This window comes from Diabrotica virgifera, chromosome 7, assembly GCF_917563875.1.
Source record: "Diabrotica virgifera virgifera chromosome 7, PGI_DIABVI_V3a".
Lineage (NCBI taxonomy): Eukaryota > Metazoa > Arthropoda > Insecta > Coleoptera > Chrysomelidae > Diabrotica > Diabrotica virgifera.
This window is the reverse complement of record NC_065449.1, coordinates 210,390,435-210,412,312: the sequence shown is the minus strand read 5'-3', so window position 1 is coordinate 210,412,312 and position 21,878 is coordinate 210,390,435. Positions and strand designations below refer to the sequence as shown.

The 21,878-nt window shown below is 31.7% G+C and overlaps 1 protein-coding gene across 3 annotated transcripts in view; it reads left to right on the top strand.

Annotated features, from left to right (window-relative positions):
* Window positions 1-21,878, top strand: part of LOC114340609 (histone acetyltransferase KAT2A) — a 48,205-nt gene that overhangs the window by 22,697 nt on the left and 3,630 nt on the right. For 2 of the 3 annotated variants that reach the window (XM_028291386.2, XM_050655883.1), the window contains exons 8-12: window positions 193-401; window positions 7,080-7,300; window positions 7,930-8,166; window positions 14,296-14,441; window positions 17,832-17,922. In XM_028291386.2, coding sequence (XP_028147187.1) covers window positions 193-401; window positions 7,080-7,300; window positions 7,930-8,166; window positions 14,296-14,441; window positions 17,832-17,922 — 904 coding nt within the window. Of the gene's footprint in view, window positions 1-192; window positions 402-7,079; window positions 7,301-7,929; window positions 8,167-14,295; window positions 14,442-17,831; window positions 17,923-20,721; window positions 20,929-21,878 lie in introns of those variants that run through there. The other variant, XM_050655882.1, reaches the window with a different exon arrangement.

Here is a 21,878-nt window from a genome sequence, read left to right as displayed (position 1 = left end):
AAAATCTAAAAACAAATGGAATGTTGAAAATGCATGTAAAAAGAAAATATTGGTTGTATCAAAAGAAAATATAACATATTGTTATAACTATATTTTGTTTTACTTTACTAATCTGTTTATGATTTTTTTCGGTTGATATTTATTCCAGGTGCGAAATATAAATAATCAATTAACCTATTAAATTTCTTTTAGATGGTGTTCTCTGAAAACGCACCGGCCACTGACGAAGTGCCAAAATTCGAGGAGCAAAGAAATATAATTCAGCTTCACGTTGTTGCAAACTGCTTAACTACACCGGTCTCTAAGCAGACAATGCTGTGGTTAATTGGATTACAAAACGTGTTTTCCTATCAACTACCTCGGATGCCTATCGAATATATAACGCAGCTTTTATTCGATCCGTAAGTAATGTGTTCCATTGGTTTTTAGTTAATCAACAGCTGTCTTTAAAACCTTTCACTCAGCGTGGTGAAGTTTAGAATGTACCCATGTAAGAAGTTATACTTCTATTATATGATTTCAAATATACTTTCAGTGGCTTACCCACGGGGTTTGTCTCCCCCCTCCCCTCAGCGCTTATAAAAAATATTTAAAGAGTAGTAGGAAAATGTAACATGTCTTTCACAAACAAAATTTTGGTGCCCAAGCCAACCCCCCCAATAGGAAAATTCTACTAGGTGCACCACTGTAACAGTTTATTTGTATTTTATTTAAATATCAACTAATTTTATACTTACTACTTTCTAAAAAATTTTATAAAAACAAAAATAAAAAAAAGAATGTGTATTTTGTACGCACATAAGAAGTTATAGTTGTATTATATGATTTTAACGAAATAAATATACTTTTAACAGTTTATTTGTATTTTGTTGAAATATTAAACTAATTTTTATACTTACTACTTTCCAAAAATTTTTATTAAACCAATAACAAAAATTAAAAAAATAAAAGAACAGAGGTCACCCGAAATTTGAACCTGTGGTTATTAGTGGATGCCAAACCAGGATCAGGAATATATGAGGGCATTCATTTCTGAATACAAAAAAAAGATAAATTCAGTTAGGTTTTTCCATAATGTATAAGTATTTTTTTTATTTTCATTTTAAGTTCTGTTGTTTAAAATAAATTTAGGAAAAATATGTTTTGTGTTATGATTTTCTATTTAAAAATAAATATTCGTTTTATTTTGAAATTTATACCTTAATTTCACCAATTGCGCTAACAAATTTTTGTGAAATATTTATCTTATAATTCCATAAGGTTCCAAGTAAAAGGGTTGTAGTGCAATAAGGTTCCAAGTACACTGCAGACGTCAGTAAATATGTTACAAAATTGCACATTAGAATCTTACTTATGACATTATCTAACGTGAGGCGTTATCACAATTTACCACACTGTAGTATAAAATAATTTTAAGATTTATAGTCCCTCAAATACCGAAGTTATGATAGTTTAAAATTAGAAATTTGTCTCCTGAAAAATTTATGAAATGGCGCTTGGAACCTTATTGTTCTCAGCCCTCGATGTATGTCGAATGTAGTCGTTTACTCATTTAGTAAGATTCGACATATTGTAAAATTTTCTTAAAGACAAAAGTTGTCCACCAAAAGACAAAACCAATATATACTGCCGGTAATGACATATGGTTCCTAAACATTAACATTGACTAAAAGATCTGTCAGTAACTCAAAGATCAATGGAAAGAGAAACGCTGGAGATATCAACAAGAGGTATGGTAAAAAATATAATGGTAAGAGACAGGACTAGAACAACAGTTGTCATAGAAATGTTTGCACAAGGCAAATGGATGGGCTCGCCACATAGTTTAAATGATAAAAATTGAACTAAAAGACCCATAGAATGGAGACCTAGAGAAATAAAGAGACACCGAGGTAAACCACCGATAGGATGGACGTCTCGAGAAAAAATAGCAGGAAATTGGATGCAGAAAGCTCAGGATGGAGAACAGTGGAAGGGGATGTAGGAGACCTATAGACCAGGGCGGATATGTGAAAAAAGGTCTATTTTTTGATGTTCGAGGTGGCATTCGGATTTTTGCAGATAAAGTTAGGTAACTAGTTAGATTCATTTTGGAACAAAGTCGTAGCGAAATAAAATAAAGATAATTGAATTTTGTATGATAAACGACTGGTTAAAAATGTCTTAAATTATTACCCTTTCTGCAAAATAGCAATAAATACAAAATAAGGGGGCAAAATAAGCCTGTTTTTATTCAATGTTTTTCAACCACTTTGGTTGCACTTAGAACTTTCGTAATTCGCTTAAAAAATTCGCTTAAATTTCATTAAAATCGACCTGATAGATTTTGCAGAATCATTTTACAATCTATTTTTTTAAGTTCAAATTTTTTAAAAACTTTCTGAAGAAAAAGTAGACCATTTAGAAGTTTGCTAATTTTTTTACATACAGGGTGAGTCATGAGGAACTGTACATACTCCTACCTCGTATAGAGGCCCCTATGGGGAATAACAAATGACCATTAAAAAGTGTCTGCTCTCATTGTTTAATAATATACAGGGCGAGTTTCGCATTTTGACAGAAATTTGTATTCGTCATAATTTTTGAACGGTCAGATCGATGTGTCTCTTATTTTGGTCAATCGTTACACTATTGTCACCTAATCAACTGATTTATTCAAACTAGAAAAAAATCAGGTCCGGCTTTAAAAAAATTGGTTCGTTTGGGTCTTAAAAAAAATTTCACCCTGTATAAGCTTTTTGAAAACTCTAATATGAATTTTACAAATTAGACAAATAGGCAATTAAAATAACATATTTATTTTTTTCCGCACACGATTGCTTAATTTTTTATAAAAAAATCAATTTTGATTATGAATTAAAAGTTTGGTAAAGTGAACCATATATTTAACAAAATTAACTTTTATTACCAAAATTATTTTTTTTTTGAACAAATATTTAATTTATGTTACCACCCAATCAACTGATTTATTCAAACAAGAAAAAAATCAGGCCCGGATTTAAAAAATAAGTTCGTTTTGGTCTTAGAAAAAATTTCACCCTGTATACGCTTTTTGAAAACTCTAATATGATTTTTACAAATTAGACAAATAGGCAATTAAAATGGCATATTTATTTTTTTCCCCACACGATTACTTAATTTTTTATAAAAAAAATATCAAATTTGACTATGAATAATTAAAAGTTTGGTAAAGTGAACCATAGATTTGAAAAAAAAAATAACTTTTATTACAAAAATGAATTTTTTTTGAACAAATATTTAATTTATGTTATCACCCAATCAACTGATTTATTCAAACTAGAAAAAAATCAGGCCCGGATTTAAAAAATTAGTTTGTTTGGGTCTTAGAAAAAATTTCACCTTTTTTAGAGTTTTTTGAAAACTCCAATATGAATTTTACAAATAAGACAAATAGGCAATTAAAATGGCGTATTTATTTTTTCCCCACACGATTACTTATTTTTTTATTAAAATATCAAATTTGACTATGCATAAAAAGTTTGGCAAAGTTTTTGCATAGATTTAAAAAAATTAACTTTTTTTACAAAAATTAATTTACAAAAACAACGTTTTTCTTAAAATTAAAAGTTTTACCATTTTTTTTTCTATAACACGTCTAGATCTAAAACTTCCCATAACACTTCTTTTGGACTCTATAGTTTAACATAGACGTGATCAAATTATTAAATTTTAAATGTTTCCACCTAATTTTTGCGATTTACAAGTTTGCAACTTTTACAAGAAGAAGACTGAAAGTCTACAACAATTTTCAGAGTCTTCACAATGGTAAGAGGTATGTGCTGTAAAAATTTCAGAAAAAAAATATTAAAATGGAACAGAGTTGTAGCGAGTTAAACTAGTCCTGTCGCCAGGGGGGGTACAACGGCCTCCTGTATTCAGATGGACTTACCCAAGTTTTTTTTATGTATTTTGACCTGTAGAACACGAATTTTTTGGGTAACAGTTGATCCGGATGTCGATAAGATTGTTATAAACCAAGAAGTTGAGGAATCACATAACAGCGATTTCTCGCAAAACAAAACATTTTTTTGTATTTTTTGGGCCATTTTAACCAAAAAATGTTCCTAAAAATTTTTTCGTAGGATGCATAGTTTTCGAGATAAACGCGGTTGAACTTTCAAAAAATCGAAAAATTGGAATTTTTGAACCCGAAAAACTTTTGATTAAAAAATAAAATAGCAATTCTGCTTACCGCATTTGAAAGTTCAAGTCAAATTATATCGGTTTTAATTATTTGTATGGCCAAAAATATATTATTTTATTGTTAAAACAAAGCTATAAACACCTAGTGCTTGAGTGATGTTTCAATGATTTCTCATTTAAAATCGAACGAGTACGTAGAGGAGGTAAAAGTGCAAGCGGGGCTATTTGTAAGTAGCATGCATTAAAACGCATGTATTAGGCACGGGAAACAGTATGTGTTTATAGCTTTTTTTAACAATCAAAAAATAAATTTGTAGCAATGCAAATATTCAAAACAGATATAATTTGACTTAAACTTTTAAAGGCGGTAAGCAGAATTGCTATTTTATTTTTTATTCAAACGTTATTCGGGTTCAAAAATTGCAATTTTTCCATTTTTTGAAAGTTCAACCGCGTTTATCTCGAAAACTATGCATCCTACGAAAAAACTTGTAGGAACATTTTTTGGTTAGAATGACCCAAAAAATACAAAAAAATGTTTTGTTTTGCGAGAAATCGCTGTTATGTAATTCCTCAACTTCTTTGTTTATAACAATCTTATCGACATCCGGATCAACTGTTACCCAAAAAATTCGTGTTCTACGGGTCAAAATACATAAAAAAAACTTGGGTAAGTCCATCTGAATTAAGAAGGCCGTTGTACCCCCCCTGGCGACAGGACTAAACCGTGAGTTCATTTTTTTTTTCATTTTTAGGTTAAAATTCCGATTTTGACAAATTTGATTTTTTAATAAAAAATTAAGTAATCGTGTGGGGAAAAAAATAAATATGCCATTTTAATTGCCTATTTGTCTTATTTGTAAAATTCATATTAGAGTTTTCAAAAAGCGTATACAGGGTGAAATTTTTTCTAAGACCAAAACGAACTAATTTTTTAAATCCGGACCTGATTTTTCTCTAGTTTGAATAAATCAGTTGATTGGATGGTAACATAAATTACTTATTTGTGCAAAAAAAATTAATTTTTGTAATAAAAGTTATTTTTTTTAAATCTATGGTTCACTTTACCAAACTTTTAATTCAAAGCAAAATTTGATTTTTTTATAAAAAATTAAGTAATCGTGTGCGGAAAAAAATAAATATGTCATTTGAATTGCCTATTTGTCTAATTTGTAAAATTCGTATTAGAGTTTTCAAAAAGCGTATACAGGGTGAAATTTTTTCTAAGACCCAAACGAACTAATTTTTTTAAAGCCGGACCTGATTTTTTTCTAGTTTGAATAAATTAGTTGATTAGGTGGTAATAGTGTAACGATTGGCCAAAATAAGAGACACATCGATGTGACCATTCAAAAATTATGACGAATACAAATTTCTGTCGCCCTGTATATTATTAAACAATGGGAGCAGACACTTTTTAATGGTCATTTGTTATTCCCCATAGGAGCCTCTATACGAGGTAGGAGTATGTACAGTTCCTCATGACTCACCCTGTATAAAGAAGTTCTCTACCTATCTAATACACTTTACAGAATTAAAATCGGATTATTTACGCGGCCTCAACACTGTTTTAAAGTTATAAACAATTTTTTGGCTTATAAACAAATACAGTGAGAACGTTTGAGTTGGCATAAATTCATTTTCTCGAGAATAGGCGTCTCTGGAGATAAATCCCGAAAAAGGTAGATTTTTATTTTTAAATTCTAATTTTTTGGTATATATATCATACTAGTGAAGTCATTCATCTGGGCGTGATGACGTAATCATCGATGATTTTTTTTAAATGAGAATAGGTGCCGTGTGATAGCTCAATCGAAAGGCTATTCAATTTTGTATTCACTAATATAAACATTAACGTAACTATTTATACAGGGTTTGAATTAAATTAGTTCCAATATTTAGATTACGTCATCACACCCAGATGGATGACGTCACTAGTATGATATTTATGCCAAAAAATTATAATTTAAAAATAAAAGTCGATCTGTTTCGGGATTTGTCTCCCATTCTCAAGAAAATGAATTTATTCCAACTCAAACGTCCTCACTGTATTTGTTTATAAGCCAAAATATTGTTTATAACTTTAAAACAGTGCTGAGGCCGCTTAAATAATCCGATTTTAATTCTGTAAAGTGTATTAGATAGGTAGAGAACCTCTTTATATGTAAAAAAATTAGCAATCTTCTAAATGGTCTACTTTTTGTTCAGAAAGTTTTTAAAAAATTTGAACTTTTTTTAAAAAAATTTAGATTGCAAAATTATTATGCAAAATCTATTAGGTCGATTTTAATGAAATTTGTTGGACGGTTTAAGCATGCTGTAAGAATTTTTTAAGTCAATTATGAAGGTTCTAAGTGCAACCAAAGTGGTTGAAAAACATTGAATAAAAACTGTCTTTTTTGCCCCCTTATTTTCTATTTATTGCTATTTTGAAGAAAGGGTAATAATTTAAGACATTTTAAACCAATCGTATATTAAACAAAATTCAATTATTTTTATTTTCTTTCCCTACGACTTTGTTCCAAAATGAATCGTTTTAAAATTATATGCAATGAAAGTAGAAAAAAAATCGATATTTTTCGAAATTTTTAAATATTTAAATTTTTTATTAATGTTCCGGGCATATATGAGAAGGAGCATAAGTCAATTATAATTATTGAAGTTGTCACCTAACTTTATCTGCAAAAATCCGAATGCCACCTCTCACATCCACCTCAAAACAGATCCGTCCTGGTCTACTATGTCAAATAGTGGATACAAGAGGTTGACAGATGATGATGATGCCATTATCAGATGTACAGATTTTATTGCTTACTTACTTTCTTCCGTTACACTACACCATTGGTGATATCAATTAATTTCTTTTTTTAAAATCAGTTAAGTTGTTACTGAAGTTCAGTCATTCTTAATTCTAGCAAGCATCGTACGATAGCTTTGGTAAAAGAAGATCGCCCAATCGGAGGAATTTGTTTTCGACCGTTCCAAACGCAAGGTTTTACTGAAATTGTATTTTGCGCTGTAACGTCGAGGGAACAGATAAAGGGTTATGGAACTCATCTGATGAACCATTTAAAAGATTATCACATATCCAAAGGTATTCTTCATTTTTTGACGTTTGCCGATCAAAATGCCATTGGTAAGTTATAAATATGTATAAAACGATATGTGTAAAACTGTAAATATAGATTGTAGCAATAAAATTTACCCTGTATTTAATTAATTTTGTTAAAACAAAGCAGGCATGTTTGTTAAAACAAAACAAACATGTTTGTTTTGTTGTTATTTTTTTTAAACCCTGTAGATTTAAGTAATTATTGTATATTATAATTGAAAAAAGAAAAGAAAAAGCAAAAAAAAGAGAAAAGAAAAAGCAAAAAAAAAAGAGAAAAAACTAAGAAGATGTAAACCTCCGAGATGTTGAATCGGGTTTATGTCTTAGCGCAGTAAAAAAACAATTAAAAAAAAACAAATTAAAGATATAAAAAAATACAAAAAAAATAAGTATGTACAAAAAAAATATTTACAACCAAAACGGTGTATTATTTAGATAATAATTGTAATATGTTAGTTTGTTATGTATTTAGAGTTAGAAATACAGAAAAAATTCCTCTGATTGAAAAACAAATTTGTTTGTTTTTAAAATAACAAATGCCTGGCTAATTGGCTCGGTCAAGGCCATAAAATTCACATAAAAAAATATATTTGGGCTACAATTCCCTATTGGCTCTATTTCTCTATTACAATTTCTCTTATTCTCTGTTTTAGGTTACTTCGAAAGGCAAGGTTTTTCTAAAGATATCAAAATGAACAGGGCAGCTTATCAAGGGTACATTAAAGACTATGAAGGAGCCACGCTTATGCATTGCGAACTGAATCCAAAGATAGTCTATACTGAGTTTACGAGTATGGTACAAAAACAAAAGAAATTTGTGCAGCAATTGATTTATCAACAGCAAAAAACGGTTTCGAAAATTTATTCCGGAGTGACATTCTTCAAAGAAGGTTGGTGTAATTAGAAATTTAGTGATACGCATATAATTAATTAGTTAATTAAAAACTATATTATTGTACTTCTTCTTCTTAGCTTTATATCGTCCATGTTTGGACATACGCTTCTCCCAACTCCTTCCATCGGTCTCTATCCTGAGCAACATATTTCCAGTTTGTTCCGGCTCCTCTTTTAATATCATCAACCCATCTCATCTGTGGTCTTCCTCTCGGTCGTTTACTTTGGTAAGGTCTCTAATGTTGTATTGTTGCGTTCCAACGTTGGTCTTTTTGTCTAGCAGTGTGGCCTGCGATTTGCTCAAGATCTGTTTGACTGTAAATATTTGATCCAGCGTCGATCTTCCCGGTCAGAAGCCCGTCTGATACTCTCCAATAATATTTTCTGCTAGTGGTTGGAGCCGCTGGTTCAGGGTGTTTCATTGGGAAACGGAAATACTTTAATGGTGAATAGAGGCCACCGAGCTGGTTCTAGATATAATACATTGTTTGCCCTACCGACTTTCACAACCGAGTTACCGGGTGTTTTATCGATTTTGCCCATTTTTTTCCTAAGCCATAACTTTAGAACCACCCTGTATATTTTTTTGATATTTGGTACACACATGTCTCATTCAAAACCCAAACGACCGACATACTAACCATAAGAAAAATCCAGGTCCGGATTAACAAAAAATTATAAAGTAATTGTGACCTTAAAACAACACTCTGTATATTGAAATTTTGAAAATCTGTTTGCATATTTGAAAAGAGCACAAAAAAGTAAGTTTAATGGTTTGCTTCAATTTTTCATCCAGACAATTTTATGACTTTAATTTTGAAATTATATTGAATTTTTTAAGAACTTTGACATTAAAAAGCAGATATTATTAACTTTAAGTTATAAATTATTAAAGTTAATGAATAAATACTCATTTTAAAAATAATCAATACTTATTTACCACATTGGAACGACCCAATTACTAATGACAAGAAAAATCCAGGTCCGGATTAAGAAAAAAATACAAAGTGACTTTGAACCAACACCCTGTATATTGAAATTTTAAAAATTTGTCTGCGCATTTTAAAAGAGCATGAAAAACTGTGATTAGAGGCTTATTTTAATTTTTTCGCCGTTGATTTAATTACATCAATTTGAAATTATATTAAAATTTTAAAGAACTCTGAGATTAAAAACCAGGTATTGTTAACTTTTGATAATAATTTAATGTTAATGAATCAATACTTATTTTAAAAATACTTAATACTTATTTACTACGATGGCTTCATATATTCTCTGGATTTGTAGCTATAAGCACATCATTAAAAATTAGAATTGCGAGAATTGGGATATTTTAATGATTTAGTAAAGAATTAATAAAACTGCTATATCCAATAAAACAATAATTCGTTACAATTCAAAAATTTAACATCAATTAAAAATATTTGAACTATAACAGTTGCTCAAAATGTCCGCCATTTTGTTCGATGCATTTCCTTGCTCGTTTTAAAATATTTCGAATCGATTTTCTAAGTAAATTGGGATAGTTCTTCATTTTTCTGGTAGCTTCGTGTGATCTTGACAGAATTAATCAATATGATTTCAAAATTGCCGTAATTAAATTATATGCGCAAAAATTTGGCATGCACCTTTTAACGCAGTTTTTTAGGCTCTTTTAAAATACACAAACAAATTTTCAAAATTTCAATATACAGGGTGTTGTTTCAAGGTCACAATTACTTTATATTTTTTTCTTAATCCGGACCTGGATTTTTCTTGTCATTAGTAATTGGGTCGTTCCAATGTGGTAAATAAGTATTGATTATTTTTAAAATGAGTATTTTTCATTAAGTTTAATAATTTATAACTAAAAGTTAATAATATCTGCTTTTTAATGTCAAAGTTCTTAAAAAATTCAATATAATTTCAGAATGAAAGTCATAAAATTGTCTGGCCGAAAAATTGAAGCGAAGCATTAAACTTACTTTTTTGCGCTTTTTCAAATATGCAAACAGATTTTCAAAATTTCAATATACAGGGTGTTGTTTTAAGGTCACAATTACTTTATAATTTTTTGTTAATCCGGACCTGGATTTTTCTTATGGTTAGTATGTCGGTCGTTTGGGTTTTGAATGAGACATATGTGTACCAAATATCAAAAAAATATACTGGGTGGTTCTAAAGTTATGGCTTAGGAAAGAAATGGGCAAAATCGATAAAACACCCTGTAACTCGGTTATGAAAGTCGGTAGGGCAAAAAATGTACTATATCTAGAACCGGCTCGGTGACCTCTATTCACTATTAAAGTATTTCCGTTTCCCAATGAAACACCCTGTAATATACGTGAGGATTTTATATGGTGTACATAGTAGAGAGATTTCACGGTAGTTTTTGCACTGGAGTTTGTCTCCTTTTTTATAGATCGGGCATACTATACTTTTCTTCCAGTCGTCGGGTATTTTCTCTTCTTGCCATATGTCTTTGATGAGCACGTGGATGTGACTTGTTAGGTGGTCGCCACCTACCTTATACAGTTCTGCCGGTATTTCGTCAACTCCCGGAGCTTTATTGTTTTTCTGGGCCTTAATGGCTTCGAGAACTTCCTCTATGGTTGGAGCTTCTACTCCATTCTCTTCTACGTAGATCATACCCATTTCATCTTCCATGTCTACTTGAGTTCCAAGTAGTGTCTGGAAATAATCCTTCCAGGTTTCTGTGACTTTCTGTTGGCCACTGATTATTTGCCCACTTTCATCTTTACATAGACTTGTTTGAGGTTTATACCCACTTCTTATCTTTTTTAGGTATTCGTATGCCCCTCTAATTTCGTTGTTTTTGAAATTTTCTTCCATTTTTTCTATTTGTCTATTTTCATGGGCTCTCTTTTTCTTTCTACATATCTTGTCTGCTTTCCGTCTTGCGACTTCAAATAATGTTCGTCTTTTCCGTGTTCTTCTTGTTATGTACATTTTGTGTGCTTCATTTCTTTCCTCTATTGCTTGTCTGCACTCGTTATCAAACCATGCTCCTCTTCTCTCCTTTTTCTTGTTCCCCAGGGTGGACGCTGCTGCTGTCAGTACTGCTGTTTTGATATTACTCCATTTGCCCTCTATGGAGTGCAGTTCTAGCGTCCTTAACTCATTTGCGACTTCTTGTTCGAACTTCTCTTTACATTCCTGGATCTTCAGTTTTTCCAGGTCCAGTTTGTTTGTCTTTTGTTGTCTTTCGTTTCTTTACCTGTTAACTCTGCATCTAAATTTGGTTTGTAGTAAAAGTAGGTCTGATCCACACACAGCATGCTCCTCGTCGTGTTCTCACATCGGAGATACTATTGGCTGCCCTTTTGTCTCTCAGCACATGGTCAATTTGATTTGTTGTGGTTCCATCTGGTGAAATCCATGTCATTGTATGTATGTCTTTATGTGGGAAGCATGTGGAACTTATAACCATGTTTTTACTGGTGGCAAAATTTATCATGGGAACACGATATTGATGTTTACAACGTGTTTGTAGACTTCAAACAGGCATACGACTCAGTCAAAAGGAACAAACTATACTATATATTGGCAGAATTGGCAATATCACACAAGCTAATTAGACTCATTAAAGCCACAATGGATGAAACTCAGTCATGTGTACGAATACAAAACCACCGGACAGACTTGAGGTGGTTTAACTTGTTGCCATTAACGTTTATGTCATTGGTTGACCAATTTGTAGTTTTGAAGACGTCTTCTAGGGCTAGGTTGAAAAGCTTTGGCGATATTACGTCTCCTTGTCTCACTCCTCTCTTAATGGAGATGGGATTTTTATTTTAATCTAGTTGTACTATCATAGTTGCATTTTCATAATATACATATTATGTATTAGTTACCTATATCTCGAATCTATTCTACAATTTATTTTTAACAACTTGTTCTTATGGCACAAATCTCGATCCTATCAAACGCCTTTTCATAGTCTACGAAGGCAAGTGATACGGGTAGTTGGTATTCATTTGCCTTCTCTATCAATGTTCTCATTGTCAGCAGATGGTCTGATGTCCAAATCCTTTGCGGAAACCAACCTGTTCAAACTGTCCATTGGTAATTATCCATTTTGTAGGTCAACCGGTTATTAATAATTCTCATACTATTGTACGTGATAGGTAAAAGAATTTTTCGTCTCCAATTTTGCTAGTTTGAGGCAAAACAATATAGTTCGTAAACATGTACATTTGTTTACTATTTACTTACAAATAATTACATAATAAGGTAATTCTTCTAAAAAACCATCTTAAAAAAACTTTTCAAAATAAAGAAAAAGGTAATTTGTTTAAATAGAAACAATTACAATGTAGCTTTCAAAGTTTTTCAGTCCTTTTTTAATTTTTGTAACATTTGAAATAATAATTTTGGTTTTATAGTGAAATGGATATTTACATAAAAAAACAGTTTAACCTTCCGATGACCAACTTTTTTTGTTACATGGATGATCAACGGGGGTAAAAAATGACCCCAGGTCAAAAATGACCTGGAATGAATGTTTTCAGCATTTAAATCTTCATCTAACAATACATCCTCGTTTTCTGATACTATTTCATCTTCTATATCATCATAAAAATCGCTAGCAGTAACAATTTCCTGTAACTCAGCCTCAGTAAGATATTTGCAGGTCATATTTTATATGTACACAAAATACTAAGAAACTATAATAATATACGCCAGGAAATAATAATAATAACTAACTGTAGCAGACAGGAATGTCATGAGTCGTACATAATAGGCACCACATTCTAAAAATAGATTTTGATAACGCGGAGTGTAAAACTACTTGGAATTCCACATAATAGACGGTATTTTACTACGGACTGGGACGTTTCGCCGTCGCCGTTTCGCCGTCGCCATTTCGCCGTCGCCTTTTCGCCGTCGCCTTTTCGCCGTCGAGCCACTTCGCCGTCGGCCGTTTCGCCGTCGAGCCAGTTCGCCGTCGCCAACCCGGCATTGGTTAAGTTTACAAGAACTTGATAACATACTAACTTTTTTTATACTAAATGTAGCAAGAACGTGATAGATAACATACTAACTTTTTTTATACTAAATGTCAACTAGTGTTGCTAAAAAAACCAAGTTATATTTTCGTATTTAACTATACATTGTTTTCGTCTATAAAATAAAATATTAAAAATATTTAAAAAGTTACATTTCATAATTATGGGCAAGTCCTCTAAGATATTCTATATAAATAAGAGTATAATTAGAATACATCATTCAGTAGATAATAATCTGTTAACGGTACCTGATGTACCTGTCAACCTTTAATAGTGACCTATTGTTTGTAATTTTAAGTTTAACCTATTATTTTTAGGAAATTAAGCACAATAAACAAGAGTATAAATAGAATACATCATTAAATAGATAAATATGACTATTATCAGATTCACGGAAATAAACAATATTGAGAAAAGGGATTTCAATTTCAATTGTTTTTACTATATCAAAAATAAAAAACTTCATTCTGCAAAAGTGATAGTATATAATCGTTCGAAAACCATTCAAAACTTATATACAAATAATGATCATCCCGAAATTATAAGTACGAATGCTAACAACGAAATGGCGACGGCGAAATGGCTCGACGGCGAAATGGCGACGGCGAAATGGCTCGACGGCGAAACGGCGAAATGGCGACGGCGAAACGGCGACGGCGAAATGTCCTAGACCCATTTTACTAAACATCAACTTCAGAATATATTTTTAATTCGTAAAATATATGGAATTTTTTTTTATTTCAATTTTATGAGGATATCTAGAATGATATTAAAGTCAAATAAAAAAATAATGAGTTAAAAATTGAAAATACCTTTAAATTTATTAAAGAAAAACATACGCTGGGGTCCAAATTTACCCCCCTTGGTCATCCGAAGGTTAAATAAGTCGCTCAAATTCAGATTTTTCCATTTCTTAGCAATAAGCCAAGTAAATAATTACATTATTCTGCGAGTTTATAGACCTAGGTATTATTTCTTCCGGACTTACTGCGACATACATTATCAAAAACAATGTTAACTGAGCTAGATAATGACACAATTTCAGAACAGGGCTTCATTACAAAACATCGACTAACTGAAGCAAACACTCCTTATAAAGAATACACTATGTTGTAGGTGTTAGAAGTATACCAATCGAATCAATCCCGGGAATAGAAGAGACTGGGTGGAAACCGGCAGCTCGAACTACTAGAGGACAGCTATTGGAGGAATCTCAAGATGCAGACATTTTATTAGGTCTTTTGAAAAGCGTATTGACTGCAGTAAGTATAAACATAGAATAAGAAACAATCGGAATAGGGAACTTGCATAAAATTTTAAATTCGAAAAAAATGTTATAAATCACAACAGAACATAATTTAAAACATGTATCAAAGATAAAAAAAAAGTTGTTTTTGTGTTCCGTTTGGCCCCTAAAGACGATCAAAAATTCAAATTATACCAGCCCGCCCAAAACGCGTCGTGACGTCATCGGGCTATATGCTTACATTCTGAACCAACAAAGTAAACAAAATTGTATATAATTTTAAATTAGACATTATAAACGTCAGTAGAAAATGCAGTTATGTGACGTTACAAGTGTTTTTGATCATTTGACCTATTCATAGAAAATTTGTACTTTTACAAAATGGTTTTATTTTCCATAGTAAACCTTTTTTCATTTCCTTCCAAAACTGTATCAAACTCCAATCTCAACAAACTGGTATATATTATTACAATGACATACGATAAATGTCATTAGAATATAAATATTTTTTCTTTATTCCCCGACGACGAGCTGGCCAAATACCCAAGTAGGTGGAGGCCAATAAACTAAAGAAGAAGCAGAAGAATATACCTAAATATAACCATAAACGGAACCATATAGTTAAACCTTAGACAAGGAAAAAAGAGAGGACGGGTAACACTCATTTAAAACACACGTTCCAAAAGTGAAGCCAGTTTTTGGTTTGTTTGTCACCAGAAACATGGCGGTCACGTCAAAAATAACAATGGGTTGCCAGTGGTGGGTGTTCGTTGAAGGTTAAAATTTCATAAAAAATAAAGTAAATCATCATCTAAAATTCGTAATAAAAACATATGTATGTATTGAAACATATGTACGTAATATGAGCAACTTAATAAAACATTTACCGTACACAAATTCTTCATTTTAAATACATTTCATGTTTTTATTTTAAATACTCAATGCATAACAATACCCCAAAGATACGTCGATGATCAAAATCTCTGGTGTCGGTTTGGCTTCACTTTTGGTCATAAGATTACTCGTCCTCTCTCTTTCCTTGTCTAAGAGTTAAACTATGTGACGTCACGGGTCGTTTGAACTATTTTAAAATACAGAAGACTTTAAATTTGTACTTCTAAGTTAATATGAGTTTTTGAAGCGTGAAATTTTGGAAATCTTATTTTTATACAAAACTGAACATTATTATGTAATAAAAAAATATGCAAGTTCCCTATTATATCTATTTAAACTTTTACTTCCTTTCTTCCCTCTGTAATTGATTTCACTCCAGGATACTATTATTTAATCCACCTTTATCTAATTTGACTTCTATTTCCCCTTGTGCTACAGTTTTTTTGTCTTTTTAATGTTTATTTCTAGTGGAATTTCTGTAGTGTATCATTTCAGCTGAGTATCAGTTTCATTACAGAGTAAAAATCGGTATCAGGTAGGTATATTTTTTGTCACACTGTATAATAACAATTCAAAAAATATTTTTTTGCATTAAATAAAATAAAAACAATTTTTTCTTTAATAATTACTTTTTAAGTTTATTAGAAAATATTTCATAAGATTTATTTTTTGTGTAAAAATCCACAAGGAAGAATTTCCTGTATACCGTTAATTACATGTAAAATTTAATAAAAAATTTTTGTCCTGGTAAAAGGTATATTAGTTTAAAAAGCCCCTATAGCGCTACAAACATAGAAATAAAACGTTTTCGCTCTGTAACAAGAGCATCATCAGTGTTACAAGAACATGGTGAGCCACCCAAAAATACAAAGGTTGAAACCTTCTAAAAGATTAAAAGTCTCATATAAATATAAACATCGTAAAATCCAAAGGATGGATAAAATTCCTATGGATGTGGCTTTAGGGCAACATATGACTCCCACACGTGGTAAGTGGGTTAATTAATTAGGTCATTATGTTATAAGGTGTCAGTTGCCTGTCACCTCTTATAAGATAATGACCTAATTAATTAACCCACTTACCACGTGTGGGAGTCATATGTTGCCCTAAAGCCACATCCATCGGAATTTTATCCATCCTTTGGATTTTACGATGTTTATATTTATATGAGACTTTTAATCTTTTAGAAGGTTTCAACCTTTGTATTTTTGGGTGGCTCACCATGTTCTTGTAACACTGATGATGCTGTTGTTACAGAGCGAAAACGTTTTGTTTCTATGTTTGTAGTACAATGATGAGTGCGCTAATAACCGGCAAAATAACGGAAAAAATAATACGTTGTGAAATATAAAAAGAGATGAAACTTGTAGAGGTGTAAAATTATGAATAGAAACCTATAAATTTACATTATATTGATAGTTTCACACCTTTAGACGTATCGGAGTCAAACTGTCACAGGAGAATTGTATAAAATTCTCCTCTCACAGTGGCAGTCACTCTTTCGATTATTTTGCCGGTTATTAGCGCACTCATCACTGTATAGTGCTAATATATTGTGTCTTAGCAAAGTAACGACGTGTCTAACGGGTACAAAATTTATCACACTGTACATTGGTACAGCCTGTGTCTGTGTCAAAACCTTTTCATGGTTTCTTATTCTGTTATATAAATGTTCTTCTTCTTCTTCTTCCTAAGGTGACGTGCGTTCCTGTGTAGGCGTCCACCGTATAGACCTGGATCCCGCGTACCAAAAAAAAGTTGATCAATAGCAAGCTGAAAATTTGTTAATAGCTGGACAGTGTCTAGTCAGACAAACTTTGATGTACGGGAACACTGGAACAGGGGAAGTTTTAGTTGTGGAACAGGTTAAAAATTTGGAACGTCAGACTACGAAAATGTTCCATGTATTTTGTCGGCCTGAACTTCCAATTGATTTGTTACCATTTTATTAAACTCTCATGCAAAAATCAGACTGGTGTTTATCACCAACTGGGCATTTTAATGAATGGAACACGAAGAATATGTTAAATGACAGGAATCATGTTGGTTAGTAATAGCACTCTGATTTTTGCATGAGAATTTAATGAAAGGGTAACAAATCAATTGGATGTTTTGTCCGACAAAATACATGGGACGTTTTCGTAATCTGACGTTCCAAATTTTTAAACCTGTTCCACAATTAAAACTTCCCGTGTTCCAATGTTCCCGTACATCAAAGTTTGTCCGACTAGACACCGTTAAGCTATTAACAAATTTTCAGTTAGCTATTAATCAACTTTTTTTGGTGCGCGGGATCCAGGCCTAGTACATTGTCTTGTCAGGTAAGATGTTAGATAGACAGGATTCAATTATTCTATTTTTAACAGTATTGCGAAGCATTTAATAGCTGTGGATTGCTATGCCATCTTTTTACGTCCTAAACCTCTCTTACTAAATGTATTATTTATGTCTAAATGTACTATTTATATTTATTATAAATTTTATTCTTTGTGCTACTTTATTAAATTTTTAGGTGCGTATTCATGAAGATTCGTGGCCATTTAGACATCCCGTAGATAGACATGCTGTGACTGATTATTATGACCATATTAAATATCCCATGGGTAAGACCAGCTTTAAAATATTATTTATTGTGAAACTTTTATCTATCGTCAGACATTCCTCCATTTACTGTTTGAGGAATAAATATATCCTGTATACAGGGTGTTTCATTAATAATTGTCCATATAGTAACTGGAGAAACCTTAGCACAAAATACGAAGATTTAACCTAAAGCACTTACCCAAATAAAACGCTGTACTTAAACTGCCGTCAAACGGTCGTGCACTATAATGCCGTTAACAGCTATGGCGTCATTCTTATGATGCGTTTGACGGCATTTTCTTCGGCTGCCGTTCGCTTGGAGGCTGGCCATCTTAGTATCAATTTCTGATAAAGAATTTATTAATATTAGAAGATTTTGTTCTGAAGCTATTTCCTTGTGGCATTTTTATATTTAAGTATTTTCTATGGGAAATAAGCCACAATTTTACTAAAAAAATGAATTTATTAACGTTTCGAAGCTCAAATCGGGTTTCGTTGTCAAAATACAAAATATTATTAAAATAAACAAAAATGTTGTTGCTAAGTAAAAAAATTCTTCTAATAATTTATTTAATCTGACTCATTTATATTGGTAATTCAGACGTATATTATACATTTTAAAGTAGAAGACTTTAAAATGATATCGCCAATATTTATGAGTTGCGTTCCTGGGACGACTTTACTAAAAGATAGTTCATTCGATTACATGAAATCAATCCTAACTCAAGAATATCCATCACAAAAAAATCATAGCATGTGATCTGTCTTTAAAAAGACAACCAAATGCAACGATGACAGTAAAATTCTCGCGTTAGAGATTCCATAGTAAATCACGAGGGAAAACCAGGAAAAAACCTCGTGATACTATCCCGACATCGTAAGTATTTGGTCATATATATATTGGCGATATCATTTTAAAGTCTTCTACTTTAAAATGTATAATATACGTCTGAATTGCCAATATAAATGAGTCAGATTAAATAAATTATTAGAAGAATTTTTTTACTTCGCAACAACATTTTTGTTTATTTTAATAATATTTTGTATTTTGACAACGAAACCCGATTTGGGCTTCGAAACGTTAATAAATTCATTTTTTAGTAAAATTGTGGCTTATTTCCCATAGAAAATACTTAATTAGAAGATTTTCTTATAAACGAAAAAGAAAAGAAATTGAGGTATTAAAACGTATTTTAATTATGGGTAATGATAAATACATAATTAAATTAGTCTTTATTTATTGTAAAACCTGTTGTCAACTAAGAAAAAAAAATTATTATAGAAATTTAATCCTTTCTTTGGAATGGAACCCTGGATTTATTTGGAAATGTTTTGGGGTTCCTTTTCTTTTTCTTTGGTAGTCCTATTGCTGTTAGGCCTTGTCCTTTTGGGCGTTCTCGTTTGTTTTCTGCCACTGGCATTTTAATTGTCGATAAAGCAACATCGTTCACTTGAAGAGTTTGGTGAGTAATAGGAAGTTCATTTTCTCTTGTATATTCCCCTCCACGTTATCTACCCTACTTATCTCTTGACGAACCACCTGACCACACAGCTTATTTTCACTTTCAAATACAACTTCATCATTACTTTCAATAATAACTTGCGTGTCATTTTCAAATACAACTTTATCATTACTTTCAATAATAACTTGCGTGTCATTTTCAAATACAACTTCATCATTACTACCAATAATAACTTGCGTGTCATTTTCGTCTGTAACATCTATAGGTGTAAGTAGAACAGCAGTATCATTGGTTCCCAGTGTTTTGAGTTTTCTTAATAGATTAAACCTTTGCTCAAATAACATGACACTTACCTAAGTCATTCAAGTTTTCCAAATTCAAACTTATTAACTATAAGAGAATCGTCAACTCGTGCATTAACTCACCACGTGTATAAATATATGCTGAACGCATCATACGAATGACGTCATAGCTGTTAACGGCATTATAGTGCAAGACCGTTTGACGGCAGTTTAAGTACAGCGCAAATAAAATGTGGTTCCTTACTGAGTTACAGGGTGTTTTATCTAAATATTTAAAAACTATTTTTGCTCAGCATTTTAAAACCATTCGACGTATCCCTTTCATACTTGGCAGGAAGTATAGGTACTGTACAAACTACTAAATTATGTTAAACAAACGTTTCTGTCTATTACCAGAGGCGTACGACGGGGGAAAGTGAATGGTTGACCCTTTCCAAATTCTACGCCACTGGCGGAATTGCTATTTTAGTTAAATTTTTGGATTCTCCAATACTTTCTATGAAAATAATATACTCTTCATTCGTAACGATAAAGTCATTAGTTTTCGAGATCTTTGAAGTTAAAAATGAAACGACACGGTTATTTTGATTAATGTATTCTGTCGCTTCATTTTTAATTTCAAATATCTCGAAAACTAATCATTTTGTCGTTACGAATGAAGAGTATATTATTTACATAAGAAGTATTGAAAAGTCAAAAATTTACACTAAAATAGCAATTTCGTCAGTGGCGTAGAATTTGAAAAGGGTCAACCAGTCACTATTCCCTGTCGTACGCCTCTGGTAGTAGCTAGAAACGTTTATTTATCTTAATTTAGTAGGGTGTACTGTACCTACACTTTCTGCCAAGTATGAAAAGGATACGTCGAATAGTTTTAAAATGCTGAGCAAACATAGTTTTTAAATTTTTAGATAAAACACCCTGTAACTCAGTAAAGAACCACATTTTATTTAAGTGTTTTAGGTTAAATCGTCGTATTTTGTGCTAAGGTTTCTCCAGTTACTATATGGACAATTATTAATGAAACACCCTGTAATTGTCATATTTGTTTTAGATTTAAAAACGATGGCAGAGAGACTGAAAGCTAAGTATTATGTATCAAGGCGACTATTTATCGCAGATATGATGCGAATTTTTACAAACTGTAAGTTCTACAATTCCCCAGAAACGGAATACTATCAATGTGCCGAAAACCTAAAACAGTATTTTCAAACTAAAATGAAGGAGATTGGACTGTGGGATAAATAAATGTTTAAGCAATTTTATGTGTTTGTTTTTTACCGTCCCCATTTTTTAGGTTTGCAACTCATGCATCTTCTACCGGGTGGTGAATCGTAAAATGGGCCATAGAAAACTCAATGTAAAATTCTAAACTGTCGAATTCCTGCTTCCCTAATTATTTTACATCAAAACACATTAGAAACTATTTGTAGAGGATTGAAATCTGTATTGAAAACAACTGTTAAAATTGTTCTACGAATTAAACATATTCCAAAATTTTGTAAAAATGTAATACATTTTTCAGTTTCTCAGCCCAAAATTAGGCCACACATAGTGCAATAATGTGTCCCAATGAAGTTGTTATTTCCACATTTTTGAACTGTCAATATTTTTATTTTATCATTTATTAAAAATGAATAACCATTTTCAATTTCGTTGCAACACGAAACTACAGCCGCATCATTATTCCAGTTCAATCAGAAAGTGCAGCAAGCACCTCTACCGGTTTAGAAACTTATTAGTCTCTCATCAGGAGGCACATATGCTGCTCTCTCTGACCCAACTGGGACAAACCCCGGCGTGCAGTCACGGATTGCAACGAACGAAATGGCAGAGATGCCCTAGCGGCAACTGCTATCAAAAAACTAAGTTTTCAATCTAATAGCACATAAAAAAAACATCCAAAAATGTCATTCTACATCCTACCAGACTGAAAACAACGGGAACCTTCTCTGGTAACACCTCCGAGGCTTCTATAATTTGCAAGCCATAACGGATGCTGAGACTAAGGAAGATGAGGGAATCATCATTTATTGTTGAAGATATTCTTCTTTAGGCGCGATTCGATTGAGGGTAAAATTGTACATAAATCTGCGCAAATACAACTTTATCATTACTTTCAATAATAACTTGCGTGTCATTTTCAAATACAACTTCATCATTACTATCAATAATAACTTGCGTGTCATTTTCGTCTGTAACATCTATAGG